Source organism: Syngnathus scovelli, chromosome 3, assembly GCF_024217435.2.
Source record: "Syngnathus scovelli strain Florida chromosome 3, RoL_Ssco_1.2, whole genome shotgun sequence".
Lineage (NCBI taxonomy): Eukaryota > Metazoa > Chordata > Actinopteri > Syngnathiformes > Syngnathidae > Syngnathus > Syngnathus scovelli.
The window spans coordinates 21,898,409-21,914,773 of NC_090849.1; the positions used below are offsets into that span (position 1 = coordinate 21,898,409).

The 16,365-nt window shown below is 43.6% G+C and overlaps 1 protein-coding gene and 1 long non-coding RNA gene across 2 annotated transcripts in view; both read left to right on the forward strand.

Annotated features, from left to right (window-relative positions):
• Nucleotides 1–404: 404 nt before the first annotated feature.
• fras1 (Fraser extracellular matrix complex subunit 1) overlaps nt 405–16,365 on the forward strand; it is a 59,429-nt gene continuing 43,468 nt past the window's right edge. The window contains exons 1-2 of the mRNA XM_049762979.2: nt 405–833; nt 1,853–1,884. Coding sequence (XP_049618936.1) covers nt 767–833; nt 1,853–1,884 — 99 coding nt within the window. The 5' untranslated portion in view covers nt 405–766. The remainder of the gene's footprint in view (nt 834–1,852; nt 1,885–16,365) is intronic.
• Nucleotides 4,742–16,365, forward strand: LOC125994231 (uncharacterized). Its single transcript, XR_007490541.2, has 3 exons — nt 4,742–4,993; nt 5,055–5,354; nt 5,458–16,365. It is a non-coding gene; the product is annotated as an uncharacterized lncRNA (long non-coding RNA).

A 16,365-nucleotide genomic window follows, 5' to 3' on the forward strand; every position in this document is an offset into this window, starting at 1 on the left:
TACAGTGGACGGCTGCTTACTCGTGGTTTGGCACACGTGAATTCACCTGCTGACCTGGACGTGAGCAAGTCAAGTGACCAAGTTGTTTTTTTTTCACTTTTATTTGGGGGATTGTTTGTTAAAAAGCGAAACCTTTTGGGCGCATCATTTTTTTCAATTAAGTTTTCATGGGGCATCATTGCAATGTGGGAATGTTGATCCAGTCTTCATGATCGTGTGCAGCAGCAGCAGGTTGTCCCTAAAAAAGTGACCGATGAGTGTTTGATTGCTCACTTAGTTACTCACCTTCCTCTCCTGAAGCCACAACTAATAAAGCGGCAATTCCAACCTCGAGTGCAGTGTGCGTCCTCGGGGGAGGAATTCCCAGGAGGAGGTGCGACCAACAGGAGGAGGAGGACCTGCATGTTCGCAGGACGATGCAGCCACCTCGTCATGTGCATGAGCTCCACATTTTTCTCCCCCCTGGAGTGCGTGTAAGGGAGGGGCGGAGCTGCACTTCGCCACTTCCAGACTCCCCCGGACCTCGCCAGTCTTCCTGGCCGAAGCGCCGACGCTGCGCTCGGGGGAAATATTCTGCCGACCTACCGAGGGGGACACTTTGTTTTTGTTTTGTTTTTCTCCGCTCCTTTTTGGGGACGAGCGTGCGCGCTGGTGCAGCGGTGGAAACAAGCCCCTTGAGACCCTTTTAACTGGCAAAGCAGCACCATATAGCTGCAGAACAACTACCGGGACTGCGTTTGGATTACAAATCGGTTCAGCCGCGACCATGGCGGCTCGCTGGATGGTGCTGGGCGCCCTGGCCGCAGCCCTGGCCGCCCCTTGGGTGACACACGGTGGGTATTTTGGTCCGCAGTTGGCGTTCGTGAAGTGGGTCAGGGTTGATCGGGGCACCCCCCTCCCCTCTCGCTCTCTCTCGGGGAGACTTTTCCGGCGTTTTGCTTCACCCTGGGGGAGGTCATTCGCTAACTTTACACCTGCTTGCTCGTATATGGGGGACAAGTGGGCTGCGCTCATTTGTGCTGACTTGTGGATGAATGCATACTGGAGAAGGTTTTAGGGAGAAGGTTTTTGTGCACTTTGGCTGCAAGATAGTTGCATGTAAAGTCATTGGAAAAAAAATGGACACAATGTACATACATAAAAACAACAATTGGGAATACCAGATTTTGTTTTCTTTCAAGGAACTGGTATTTTTAATTATGCAAACATTTTGCGCAAAGGAAATTAATGAAACTGAGGCCAACTTTACTTTTTGTCAAACCTAATTCAATCCGGATCAGGTCCAGATTTCAAATTAGGTGTGAGTATAATTGAAATACCACCAATCCCATTTGGTTTCAGTATCATTTGTTACCTGTCAGTTGCTGTAAAGTAAAACCGAATTCAATCCAGATTTGATGACGAGATCCGGATTGCACGTTTGAACCCAAACGCAAGATTCTGTTCACACAAATACTACTGCAATGGGTCATTACAATTATGATGCTGGAAGGTTTTGCCTAGTGTCAAAACTTGTGTAATCCAGATCTGATCTCGATTGGGTGAGCAAGTTAAAATGGACCATGTGCGATCTCTTTTGAACAGACTCTTCCATCTCTGTCAAATCTCATTTTGTACTCATATTAGACTCAAAAGGTAAAAAAATGGCAATCAATTGGCGTGCAGGTGTGTGAAGGGGATGCAGAAGTGTGACAGGCAGGCCGTGACGATGCAGTGAACTCCCTTCGGTGTCCAGTAAATTTGACCTGTGTGATAATCCCAATCCAACATATCCGTAATCCCCGCGTGTGGAAACATGACCCAGATGTGCATCGATGCTAATGTTTCTCTCACTTTGCTTGTGTGCGTGTAGGAGCGTGCGTCTTCGAGGGAGTCGTCCACGCGGTAAGTCCATCCTCCTCTTCCTTATTCTCCCGCCGCGTCAGCCGGCCGGAATTGAGAGGGGAATATCTTCGATGATTAAACAGAAACGCTGATGGTTTTGCTGCTCATGGATTATTCATGAAGGGGCTGCGACTTAATACGGGATCAGGAAGTCGACGAGCGTAGCCGATGAGCTCATTGGACAAGTGCCATTTATAATGCATACACCACACACACACACACAAATTTACACAGCCTTACTTGCTGTTCTGATGTTTGACGGAAATCGTAATTTTGTTGCTTGAAATGTTGCTCATTGTCAATCCCTGACGTTTGACATGATGAGTCAGCATTATGTTTTGGGGGGGGGTCTTTTAGCGCTTGTAATTTTGGAAGCAGCAGTCTAATTTGCACTTGTGTCTTGCAAAACAACTATAAATCTGACTGTAAAAGAGTTCTTAAGAGGGAGGGGGGGTTGTGGCAGCCACGCCCCCTTTTCACAGCCCCCTCCTTTGCAGTGTAATTAAAGGCGGAAACAGCGGGACATGACATACCTGTGACTGGATGCTTCCCGACGCGGGGACTCAAGGGGATCATTTGTTGGGGCCAACATGTTCAGTCAATGCTTTTAGTAAAGGAAGTTTTTTTTGGGGGGGTTGTTGAAGGGATGTGGTTGGGATGTCCCAGCATGTCCCAACATGGTCCAAAAGGCCATTCTAGACTTCAAAGTCCCCCCCCACCCCCCTTGCGGCAGTCCTAAAAGTGCGGACGGGTACAAAAAAAATGGAGATGAAAGTATGAGAACATCACAGGTTGGTGCGGAATATTGAAAGGAGGAAAAGCAGATGTTCCGAAGAGTCAGTACTTTGCATTCAGATGGATTCCGCTGACATTTGCACAAAATGTCAGCCGCTTCTCAAGAAATGCCGATGGAAGCCGAAGCGGGTTCTCAGAAGTTCATAAACTGAAACTGCCGGATCATTTGTGCCGTTTTCTTTCGAGACCGTGTGAAGTGAATGCAGAGATTTGTTTTGAAACTCCTGAAGGTAAATGGTGCAAAAGATTAAAATGGAAGGACAGCCTGGACAGGGTCAACCAAGTCTCATAATAATCAACGTCCATTAGCATAATGCTAACATTTAACGAGGAATGTCATCACTAACGGAAATTGTCGTAATTATGACGCCACTTGCAGCCGCAGCTTCAGTTTCGCGGCCTCCATTTGAATCCTGCAATGGGATCGTGGATTCGCAATGCCAGGAATTCCTGCCTGGAGGGTTGGCGATTATATTTGGACGTGGAGCTAGGCTGCTGGAGTTGCTAACGCGGCTAATGCAGCTGGAGTGGCTAATGCAGACACGCAATGTTTTAAGTAAAGAACAGGAAGTGTCACAAACGACACACGATACGTTTTGTCAAGTCGCGATAAATTATGTTAATTTCTATTTTATCATGTGAGGTAACCTAACGTAACGTTCCGTAACAGAAAGCAAGTTCTGTTACACTACGGAACGTTCAGTAAGGTTACAAAATAAAAGCTCAACGCATTTAAGAGACATTATCGTTAAAGAAACTTGGCAGTTCCTGATGAAATGTCGGAACCATTGAAACTTTATGTTTACATTTGTTAGCGAGGTAGCAGGATTACACAAAGTTTACCAGATGCCAATGGAGGAATTTAGTTTCACCCCCAAATCAAAATGGTCCAATCCGTTTGTAATGTTCAGACGTAACCAGAAGGTGACAAACAGAAAAGTCCAACGCTGAGAAGCATCCAATGACGTTGAGGATGGCTAAGAGTCTAGGTGACTTTGCAGTCGCGAGTATTTGTTTATTAATTTAGTTTGCGCGCAGGCATCCCAATAGTGCATGCGTGCAACATTTACAATGTGGCGGCTGTAAAAAGTGATGAAGCGACGGACGCCGTGCCGCCATTAAAGTCTGAGTGGGGCTTTTACGAGCATATTTTCTATTTTCCTCTGTGTCGGAGTCAGGCACAGCGTCGCGTGTCGTTACTTCTCCCGTCACCATGTAAAAGTGTCACATTATCGGATTGATCAACACTTATGTGTTTTTTTTCTATTTCCTACTTACTGCAAAATCTGTGTTACAAGTCTTTCACGAGTACAACAAAAAGGTCTCAATAATCCATCGCCAAAAAAGCTATTTTAGGGATTTATGTCGGATTTCTACCAAATATGAAACACGTAGACCAGACAGATGGACAACTTTGCAAATGAGTTTTGGTTATGGGTGGAGACTAGAGTCCAAATTCAATGAACGTACTGCACAAGGTCAGTTCTTGACCAATCATGTCAGGTAGCAACGCGAAATTTGTCAGGCGTGTCGGTGAGAGCCAAGTGAGGGCACAACCGGATTAGTGATGAGGAGGGCCGGTGGGAGAAGACGAACGAAGTCTGTGGGAAAACCAGTCGGAAGAGAATCCACAAAGTCAAAAGTGCTCCTCTTGAGTCAGATTAGCAATTCCGGGCGGATTTGATGAGAATCCACTTTGGATGCTAATTTAATGACAGTTTTCTTTTTTTTTTGGGCGAAAGAACCATATTGATTGGTTGACTATCTGATTTGGTGTGCTCTAGATCAGAGGTTCCCAACCACCGGGCTGCGGACCGGTACCGGTCCATGTGTCACTTGGTACCGGGCCGCCAAGTTGCACAGAAAAAAAATTAAAATAATAATATTTTATATATATATATATATATATATATATATATATATATATATATATATATATATATATATATATATATATATATATATATATAAAATATTATTATTATTATTTTAATTTTAATTTTAGATATATATCGACGATTAATTAATTCAGGTCAAGACGCTCGTCCCGGTCACGTGACATGTTTCGAGCCCGTAAAGCTAGCAAAGACGAGTAAGATTTTATTTTGAAAATATAAAACATTTGGCAATTCTTTCTTAATTACATCCGTCGGTGCATCTGTGTCTCGTGACGCTCGTTCCGGTCACGTGACGTGTCACCCGGTCGAGCCCGCGAAGCTCGCAAAAACTAGCTAGAAACAGAGATGTGTGAAAAGCTTCTTCGGAAAAGGAAAAAAGCCCAATGAAGAGACGGAAAAAGAAGAGGCTACGATTTGTAAGTAACGGAAAGCTGCGTTTAAAAGAAAATTTCTTAAAATATGGATTTATCACCACAGGTGACTATGTGGCGACAGGCTAGCTAACGAGGCAATGAAGCCTTCAAAACTGCTTCGGCACATGATGACCAAGCATCCTGCATTAAATTGTAATTTTGGAAAGAAAAATTTGGAATTTTTGAAAGAAAAAAAAGTGAACAAGAATGACAGAACCAATTACTGAAGGCCTCCACAACCACATCAACAAATGGGAGTGCACTAAGAGCATCGTTCTTAGTGGCTAACCGTATTGCTAATGCGAAGAAACCTTTTAATGTTGAAGATTTCTGACAAACAAGCTTCCACTAATTCAACGTAAAGGTGAGTTTTATTTTTATGTGGTTTATATTTGTTTGTTATAATTGTTATAAAGGCCGGACTGAAAAATATTTCTTACACGTAACCGGTCCGTGATGCAAAAAAGGTTGGGAACCACTGCATCGTCCTTAGTGGCTAACCGTATTGCTAATGCGAAGAAACCTTTTAATGTTGGAGATTTCTGAGAAACAAGCTTCCACTAATTCAACGTAAAGGTGAGTTTTATTTTATGTGGTTTATATTTGTTTGTTGTAATTGTTATAAAGGCCGGTCTGAATAAATATTTGACACGTAACTGGTCCGTGGCGCTAAAATGGTTGGGGACCACTGCTCTAGATTGCTTGGGCCAAAAATCAATTGAAACTTTGATATCAATAATGAAATGATACCACAGCAAAATAAAAAACCTACATCTGTAACAAACGCGCAATATGAATAAGAATTTTGTTCTGACTTGTAAGCAAATACATTGAAATACGTTGTAAATTCATAATGTTTGCCTTAAAAACTTGTTTAGCTAGCTTAATGCTAGCAAACATTGCAAAACTCGGTACACAGCTAGTAAAACTAACATCGATGCTACGGTTTAATAACATTTAAAGCGACCGATAATAAACAATATAACACTACTCAGACATCAATTGTTTTTTTTAACCATCTACCTATACTAAGGCCGTTTACAATTCCCCCTTTGCGGCTGCATTATACTGTCACCAAGTGGCCAAGGTCCACACATCAGCAAAAAATGCTGCAAAAATTGGCTTCCATCTTAACAAATGCGTTACAAAAAATTTGGAGCAGTGCAGAAATGCAAGAATGGCATTTTCATGCTTTGGAATAAGTAGTCTGACATAAACTAATTGAACTTGTATCTCAAAGGCAGTAGTATTCTTTTGAAGTATACACTTGACACTTCCTGCAGTGTGCTGCTTTAGAGCTAGTTTGTGATGACCCACCACCATCGCCAAAAATTAAAGTGGTGCAGGACACACAAATGTACGCACACACGCACAAATGGATCATCTGAGGACCAGCGAGTCGCCACATGTGAATTATTAAGCGTCTCGAGGTTGTGAAACGCTGCTCTCTTTTTCAAAATGCTTTTAAAGCTCGCCGAACATTCCCATCGCTTCCAAACTCGCAAGGTTTGTTCCCTCCTCGTCTACGGTGTGGTTTAGACATTAACAACACCATTGTGAGTGTTTTACATCAGCCCGATAATATAAATATAATGTATAAATACTATAATAATAAAGTATAATATAAAGAATCCCAAAGAAAGTAATTTGTTGTCAAAATGAGTGTCAATTGAACATTTAAAAATATTTTAATTACAAGTAAGATATAGATATATAACCTCGTTCCACGCAAATTTAAGATATGTAAATATTAAAAATATAGAAAGTTCATCTAGGAAATATACCTGATCAAATTCGTTAATTTTAAAAATAGTCCAAAATGTTAAATATCACATCCAAAAATATTTCAGGATATTACAAAATAGTTTAAAATATTAGTTTTAAGTTTTAAATAAAAATATGTATTTTAAATGGAAAACTATTGACAATCTTGTTTCATTGTAAAATAAATTTCAATTCTGAATTATTCACTCATATTCCTTTTCTGTTTTTTTATTTATTTTTTATTCAAATAGATTTATCCGAGTTGTTTTAGCAGCATTTTCTTGACAATTGTTTAAGAAAAAGTAACTTGGTGATGGTAACTGAGTCACAGAGCAATGATTTTCTTTTCGTTACTCATTTGGTTAGCTTTGTCGGTGACTGAGTTACACTTCCAGTTATTTTGTTCCAAACGGGGCTATGGCTGCGTTGACAACTCTTATGAGATGGGAGTCAGCACCAGCACCCCATTGATTGACACAAACTCAAGTTCAGCTGTTTCGGCGTTCCAGCAAGTCTTTCCTTTTTCACCGTTGAAAGGAGGCAATCACAGGTGCCCGACACGACACTTTTTGCAAAAAAAAACCCGGCCTGTTGTGGCGGATGTCTGGGAGGCCCACCATCATGCCGATGCTCCCTGGACTGGAACTAATCCCCCCTGCCATTCCGCCTCCATTCAGAGGTCCCCGTTGAAGCGTCCTTTGGCAAGCGCCCAACCTGTAGGTGCATAAACAACCCCCCCTCCTTCCCATGTCCTCATCCTGCAGGCCATTTTGTGTGTCCCACTTCATTCACACCACTCAAGCGTCTTATCTGGGAATGGCAGCCTGAGGCGCCCCCCACCCCTGCAGGTCTTGGTTTAGCGGTCGTCTTCTTCTTGGTCGGTGCCTGCAGGCTACGTCTCGCGCTGCTTTTTTCTCCAAGAGGAAAAGGTCCTCAAGGAGAGACGCTTCCTGTGTGAGAGAGTTGACGCAGCAGGGAGGCATGCGTGCAAGATCACGTTTTCTTTTGCAATAAATCTAAAAAAAGAAGTAGAAGACATGTGGTTATGTCTTTTGACAAAAACTAATTTTAGAGTGGTCTACATTTTTCATGGATTAGAAACAATACCAGACTTGCATTAAAAAGGTTGTTTTAACATAAGCCTTCAAGTCTAGGTTGCGGTTTTGAGATGGCGCTTGGGTTTCGAAATAGGTTTTCAAGGCTGGGTTAGTGATGGCAAGTTACAACACAAGGTTAATTAAGATTTCAATTTCGAGTTGGAACCCACATTTGAAATCCTACCACAAAAGTGTTCAAAGGAGATTTTTTTTCTTTTTTTTTGGTCACATTTGTGCTTGTGTCGGTGCAGTTGTCGGGTCAGTCCGGAGAAAAGAACCTTTGGCGACCGAGTCGACTTGTGCGGCCAGCGGAACAACACCCTCAGTGTGTCGACGTGCACATCGCCACGGCAACAAACTGCCGCCTGGCTCAGCTGCATCGCTCATGCGCCAAATTTCCAAGTTGGGTTACAAGCCGGGCTCAGGATTTCAAATTAGGGTTTGAAGGCATTTCACGCAAAACTTTTTCATAAGTTTTTTTTAAATTGAGGTCCCGAATAGAAAGTTAGATTTCAGATTAGGGTTACAAGTTTAACACGTTTGTGTCTTAGACACGGTTTTATGTTTGCGCTTCAAGACAACGTTAGGGTACGAATCGATTGTTTCAAGTCTCGATTGTTTTCCAACAAGGGTTAAGGTACCAATACATTTGACATATATTCATTTCTCCATGCTCTGTATGATACGTAAAATATAAAACACAAACAAAACACCTCCACTTTTAAAAGTGTATTTTTGTGTGTGTGACATTTAGCTCCTCATATTTATAAGCCAACAGGTTGATGATAAGCAGTTTACTCTCTCAGGCAGGGGTGCTGCCATTTGTCTCGCAGCTAGAGCGTGAAATGAATGTCCCGAGTGTGCCCGAGTGTGTGTGTGCGTCCAAATCAAAACATCTACGTTAGCGCCCACGTCAGCAATGCCGCTAACAATGCTAACGGTGACTCACGTCGTATCAATCCGGTTGTCCAATTCCACCCCCCCCCCCGCAAAGCTTGGTTACCACAACAACGCTGTCAAATGTCAATGGCGAGCTGTATGCTATTGATCTGGTCCGGGCTAACCTGCGGCGCTGGTTAAGGATTTCAAAGTCTCTTTGATGTTCACAAAAACACCTACGTTAAGTTCAATGACAGATAAAATGTCTTTGATGTGAGGCAAGGGGGATCCTATTTCTACTGTTTCGTGATGACTAAATTGTCTTGGAAATGTAGGAAGGCTTTAATGTCGACTCAAATAATCTTTGATGTTTTAAAACCGTTTTTGAGACGCTAACTTCTTTAGCATTAGCATGAGAGCTGAAATGTGAAGCTTTTGGCAGCCGTTACTGAAAAGTTGTTTTTGTTGTCATGCAAAGCGAAGACACGTTGTCACAATCGTGTTCACGCGAGTGTTTTTTTTTTTTTTCCCCGTCTCTTGCTTCACCAGTCTCCCGAGGTTTCCAGAAAGAGCTTTGCGTTGTCGCTAATACACCAGCGATGAATAAAGCATGCGTTGCTCATACGCGTCCTGACATGCAGCCGGGCGTCTTCCGGACCAACGTTTTGGTGGTTGGCAGAACAAAAAAGTCTCACAATGTCCACAACTTTTGCCCCGCTCATTTGGAGCAGGGGTCGGCCTAAGGAAGGCCCAAGGTCAGAATATTAGGAACAAAGTCTCGCAAGGTCCGTTCTTTATTTATTTTTGTATTTGTGTTTCTATTTGTTGAGTTTATTTCAAATGTATCGCTTTAAAAGTAATGCAAAAGCCATCAAATAGACATGCAACAAAATATATCGATATTTACCCAAAAATAGAATCATGTTTTGGGTTCAGATCGTTATAGTTTCCGTTTTTCCGAAATATTTCTCAGCTTACACAAAAAAGGAAAAACTGTGTTCTTGTGTTTTGTTGTTCCACTGAGGATTTGTTTTTTGTAAATTTAGAATAAATGTGAAAGAATTAATATTTTCTATACACTTTTCTCAAGTCTGGTTAACTGAACGAAAAAATGAAATAAATACAAATAAGTAACTATTTTAAGTACTATCACACATACCGATACTGTGTGTGTGTGTGTGTGTGTGTGTGTGCGCAACATCTGGAGCTCGACTCCTCTCAGGTGGGCTCCACTGTAATTAGCCAGGTGAAGCGCCGTTAAAAGCAAGGTGACTTGTCATTACGGTCTAACGCGGACCTTCAGCCTTTCTGGCGTGTGTGCGCTTGTGTGTGCGTACATTTTACAAGCAGCTCACGTCTTGGATGCGTTCGATTATTCAGGGGTGCCTAATAAAATGAAATGAGGTGATTTCAAGATGCGGGGAACCGGCCCTTGTTTCCCTAGCAACCGACGCCGCACTTGGGATTTCAGATGCTGCTCCTCCACCCCAAAAATCGCTTCGGGCTTGTAAAAAAAAAAAAAAAGAAATAAATAAAAAAGTGCAAATGAGGGAAGAAAAGATGAAAGAGAAAAGTTTTTTTTTTCACTTTGAGAAAAAGTAAAAAGTGGGAGAGACGATCGGCGCGGCTCGCGTGGGACTTTTGAGAGAAGTTTAAGGAGAACTTTGAAAGCCTTGAATTTGTATGAAACGTCCTTCAGATCCTGCCACCGATGTGCGGCTCGCCGAAAGTCATTTGCAAGCAATGTTTTAGCGTTCTTTGGAGTTTCTCGTTTTTGTTTTTATTAATCATAGCCATTTGGTCTTGAGTATCTTTTCATAACTGTTACATCATCGTGGCTGACCTTTGTGCAGCTTAGCCGTTATTAGTATTAGCAAACGCGGCTAATTTGATTTGTTTAAGAGGCGGGGGTTCGCGACTCGCAGTTCTCGCGCAAGGTTCCGGCCGACAGAAATGCGTGCGTTCTTAGAATTCCAAGCTGCTATAAAAGGCAAGTTGACCTCTGCCGGGGTGGCTCGCTAACGTCCCCCCCCCCCCGCACACAAGAAAAGGCGGCGCCGGTAGAACAGGTGAACTTTGGGCTTTTGTGAAGCGTGACTGAGGACACAGAAGGAGGAGGAAGGCCGTGTTTTCGGATCTTGACGGATTAGGTTGTTGGGTGTGTGTGTGTGGGGGGGTCTTTCTTTCTTTCAACATTTTACCAGAAAAATGCAAATGTCCGTAAACTGTATTCTGGTTGTCCTACTCCCTAATAAAAGTAACGTCTCCATCATCTCCCCCCAAAAGTGGATTCTCGGAATGTGTTTGTTGCTTAGACAGGATGCAGTCAACAAAGTGATTATCCTCCACTCCAGTAGAGGGCGACATTTTATTAGAAAAGTTAAGAGTCTGCTTTATTGTAAAAAAAGATTTTCAAAAATATTTGTCAACCTTATTAGTGCAATAGTTTACCGGAAAAAGTCACGTTTTGGGGTCAAAAAAAGGACATTTCACCTCCATTGCTTTAACGGGCTGCATTAGATGTTTAAACAGGAAGAGACAAAAAATAATGACCATTCCAGTTGACGACACTTAACCATAAACAAGTTGCCCGCCTTACTTGTAAGCAAAGGAGGACGTTCAAACTCGTACGAGCTGCAGTGCAGTTTCTTCACGCTAAAGAGAAATCGTTTTTGAAAAGCTGTCAAAACAGAGGACGACAGCCGCATCGGACATGACGAGTCAAGTCGACTCAACCGGCGGCCATGTTGGCACAGCACCGAACGGTTTCAGATGACTTTGAGTCTTTTGCTCAGAGTTTATTTGCCGCCTCGCCAAGCTGCTGCAGGTAATAAGCAAAGCGTGCATGAGCGGTGGCAACGCAAGTGGCACAAACACACAAAGTGCCCCCCCCCTCGCCCACCCCCTTTCCTGCCACCGTGTTATACTTCATCCCTGGTTTTCAAAAGCGGCGGCGGATGTTCAAACGCTTCCCACGTGAACTCGCCGGATTTTCCCGCTTTCATCTCCTCGGTTGCGAGGCCGTCGCCTTCGTTTACGGGCTCAAATTATTCCCCACAGGACTTAAAAGACACCCCATGGTGTTTTTCATCAAAGAGCCCAAGCTTGATGAGAATCTTGAGGAAGAATTTTGTTTGAGCTATTTCACAACAAACAGCAATTTGTCAACTAATGAACAGCCCGGATTTCTTCCGCATAATGCTAACAAAATACAAGTTGTCGTAGAGAAACGAGCCTTGCTGTTCACCAAAACAAACCAAATAACTCGAGCTCGGCCGATATGGATTTTTTTTAGGCTGATGCCAATTTCGATATTGAACAACATCAAATTCTGATAACCGTTGAATGCGCCGTTTGGGGAGAAGGCCACTCCATCATTGAGCCACGTGTGTGTGTGTGTGGGTACGTGCGCGTGGGATGTTTGGTGCACTCGATTGATTTTCGTGTGCCAAAGAGCCCAGCTTGTTTACATATTTAACATAACTGGTGCACTCAGTAGCCGGCGGGGGCTCAACCAAGTCTCTCGGCTGATGTGTTGTGTCGTCGCCGTGGCAACTGGACTCTGTCTGATAAGACCAGGAGTAGCCATGTTGAAAGATGACGTTTACGCTGGAAAATAACAACGGATGCAAATGTGCCGCAGTCTCTGCTTGGTTGCATCTTGCCCTCAGTCTCGCCTGGCATCAAATGTCTGACTAAATAGGCATCGGGAATAACAACACGTTTTTTGCTGAATTATCTCTTCGGTAACAAGAGAACGGGGTCACGTTGATCATCGGTGGTTGCGAGAAATCACAGCTAGCGAGAAAACAGCGTTGTTGCGCGCTAACTCTGGACATCGCATTCCTCAGTCCCTGCTTGGAGTTTCTGATTTCGCCGTGGCGTCGTCTCATGTTCACGCTTTTTCCGGTGCTAAAAAAAAAAAAGCAGTTTCCTGCATGGGGTCCACAAATAGTCATGTGGAGTATCGAGTTGTCAAAAATGTGGACAATTGCCTTCTGCCTCCACATTGCCGCCTTCATATTCCATTCCAAAATCAAAATAGCTGCCGGCGGCGCTTGCAGCTGTTTCTTGCTGCTCAAATAATCCGGCGCGGTTAGCGGGGCGTCACTAAATATGGACGCCACTGTCATAGGGTCACAGGAGCAATGACTGGCCGCGCAGTAAGAGATGCTGAAGAGCTACTGGACACATTTTATAGAGAGCTGAAGAGGGCAAAGGTCGCACCCGAGCGGAACGACATGTTGGCCAAATGTTGTCATAAGTTCTGCGTGAAAGGTGCCGATCCAAAATAGGCAAGTGAAGTATTTGGAAGTGGGGAAGTCTAGAATCAGCAAAGTCCACTTCTGGTCTTTTGCACAACCTCATCGCACTTGTGCCGGAGGTTATTAGAAGCCCCACCACACACACACACACACCTCCACGCCTTTCTTGGTGGACACTAATGCATTCTCATTTGTTCCTGCCTTGAAAAAAAAAAAAAGTCCTTCCTCCTTCTCATTGTTTCCTCACTCAGCACTTGTCTGATTTACTGCAAGCTCACCGGCACTGGTGTTGCGTTACCAAAGCGTTGTGCAAGTGCACACACACACGTGCGCGCACACAGTTTAAAAAAAAATATAATAATAATTTGAAATCAATACATGTCACTCAATATTAAAATGGTGGACTTGTTTCTACATTTGAATGGTTGGAAAAATGAAAGTGACTTACATTCCATTGAACAATTAACGTAACAATTAAAGCCGTCTGTTCGCTCGTAAAAATTGCCCACCCGCAAATGTTTAGTCACTGAAAAATTGAGGCATGCAAATATTTTCCTTAATAAATGTGAGTAATGACAAAATTGATGCGCATAATCGTGATTATCATCTTGCACACTTCTGCATCATAGAGTCGGCGCGTTCCGTCTAATTCGAGCCCATCCTGTCTCGGCCGAGGTCGTCTTTGAGCGCCACTCGAGTTAAATGTCGAGCTGCTCCGGATGCGTTAATGCATTTTTGGCTCGTCATCACAAACACGTTGAAACATAAGTCGAGCCTCAGGAGGGACGCATCGTCTTTAATGTGTGATCCTGCGCCTGCGCGTCCATCTTTAAATGTCCCCATGTCAATGTGTGTATTTAATCCTTTTCCCGCTCTCTTATGAAGAATAAGATAATCCACGATAATCACCAACTTAGATCTTCTACTCAAATCTCAGTTTCAAAGAAACTGAACGCTGCCATCTACAGGGATCTGTTAGTCATTACAGCAATTCAAAAAAGCCACAAGTGCTATAAAAACATGCCCCGGGAGTATTTAAATAGTGTTTTAGGAAGAGGTGGTCTGAAGTGAGAAGCCCCGCCCACTTGGGGAGGTGAAATCTTTAGGTTCGACAAAGGAAATGATTGGTTGGGTAGTCAATTACGTTGAGTGGTGCTTGAAGGAAGGACGGCATCGTTGAATGCGACGCCTCACAAGACCCAGCAGCGGCAGCAGCAACAGCAGGGCTGTGCATTATTAAAAACCTGGGGGGGGACGCCAGGGCCCCCTTGAACGCAACGTGTGCCGCCAGAAAAAAAAAAAAAAAGTCACTTGAAAGGCTCCCCGTGCAAATGAATTATGAAGCCTTTGTTTTGTTAGCCTTAAAAGCTAAACGCTAGCAGCTGTTTGTCAGATGAGTCGTCCTGCGGAGCGAGCCGGCACGTTTTCGGAGAGGCGAGTCCTAACACGACATCATCTTATCAAAATGGCTCCAAATGTATTTTGGCACTGAGGAGCCATCCGACATTAAATTCCATCTGTCATTCCTTGATTTTCTCCAATGTGTTTAACTTGAGTGTTATCTGAGCAGTGCTTCTTCTTCTTGGATCTGCTGCAGGTCCTTTCTGTTTTTTCGGACTCTGTTTTCAGGTGGTGGCTTAGCTATTTGTATCGACGATGCGGCTTCGCCCCCCCAAAGCGTCCCTTTGAGCGGGCTTGTCTCGCGTGTCTATTTGTGTCTTGTTAAATGGGTTAGCGTGGCTCCCAGTGAAGAGCGCCGGTATTAATACACTTGGTCGGACCACGCCAGCAGATGTTTCTCCACGATAGTGTCTGAATTAATCATCTCGCTGTTCAAGTCTATTTATGGGGCGGGAACTTTTTCTTCTTGTGGTTCTCCTTGGAGGATGACCTCCAGCCACGCTCGGATGATCTCGAGGCTTGATGTTGACGCTTTGTACCATCTATCCAGCCCAGACGGGTTGCCAGAGGCGAGAACAAAGTTTTGAAATGTATTATTATTATTATTTTTTATTATTATTATATACTTTATTATTCTTTTTCATTTTGGTCTTTTCTGCAAGTGAATGAGCTGTGATACTCAACAGCCCTCCAAGAGGGGGAACGAAGTGGACCCTGGAGACGTTTAATCAACGCAACCCGATTACGGGTCCCGGGAGGCCACAATCTAATTGGGCGCAAGCTTCAAATGACCGTTAACACCGGCTCTCGCCACGGGTCAAGAAATAGCGGCTCGCTCCTCCGTGTTTGTGGTTAACTCGTGGGTCAACGCCATTTTGCAGCAGGGAAAGCAATCGGAACGCCGTGTTCGGAGCCGATTGGCTTTTTCGAGCCTTTACCCGCCGTTAGCTGCAACGCTCATTTCAGGCGTGAGCGGTGGCCATTTTATTATCGACCTCGGGACCTCGTTATAAAATCCGACGGCTTCCGTCTGTCTCTTTGATGGCATCGTGGTCCAGGGTTCATTCCACCGATTCTTGTTGAAAATGAAGACATTGTAACCCAAATCGTTGACCATCAAATTGGACCTGAGATTCTTTTGAATTGAACCAAGTGGGCTAAAAATAATCCTTAATCCTAACCTTTCTTCTCAGCTCTAGCTCCCAACCCTCCCCCACGTATGTCACCCGTGGCTAAACGCTTAGCGTAAAACTGCGAGCGAGCGGTTACGATTGCAACCTGGTCTCGACAGACTCGGCTTCCCTCAAGGGTCAATTAATCGTGGAAATGAGCCGGCAGAGAGGAAGCTCACGTGATATGTTCTATTTCTGTTTGGGGGTCAACATCTGGGCACACATATGTTACATGTCACGGCAAGATCCAAACGGCGAATGTTTCCCCTGTTGGTCGATTTGAGCCCATTATTGGCCATTTTTCAGACCACCACCGTCGCAAATTCTGGCTGTCGTGAGGGAGCGTTATCGATCAGGCGGCAAAATTTAAATTTAAGATGGCAAAGTGATTTATGAATATTGACCGTTCAGGTTTGCGGCTCGGGCTCAGCGTTGATGGGCTGTCGCTACGTGGCAGCATCAAGGCGTCAGGCTCTCCTTTTATTTCTTGGTATAATGTTGAGTTTTTCAAGTATAACTATCAGATGATTTTTTTGCTTATGTTTCACGAAAGGTTTGTTTGCTGGCCACTTGATTAGGTACACAAATGCTAACGTCAAACATTTACTTTCATTCTTTTTCTTCATTTCTTTGAAATATTTAGCACATATTTCAATGTTCATTATTTATTAGTTTTGAGAGTAATATATCCAATGTAGCTTTAAAGTCTTTGGAAAAAAAATTCAAATAGTCGTATGGACACACGCTAAGCAAAAGTTTTCCTGCCGCGTTTTTAACGAGCGTTCTTCTCTTGTTGT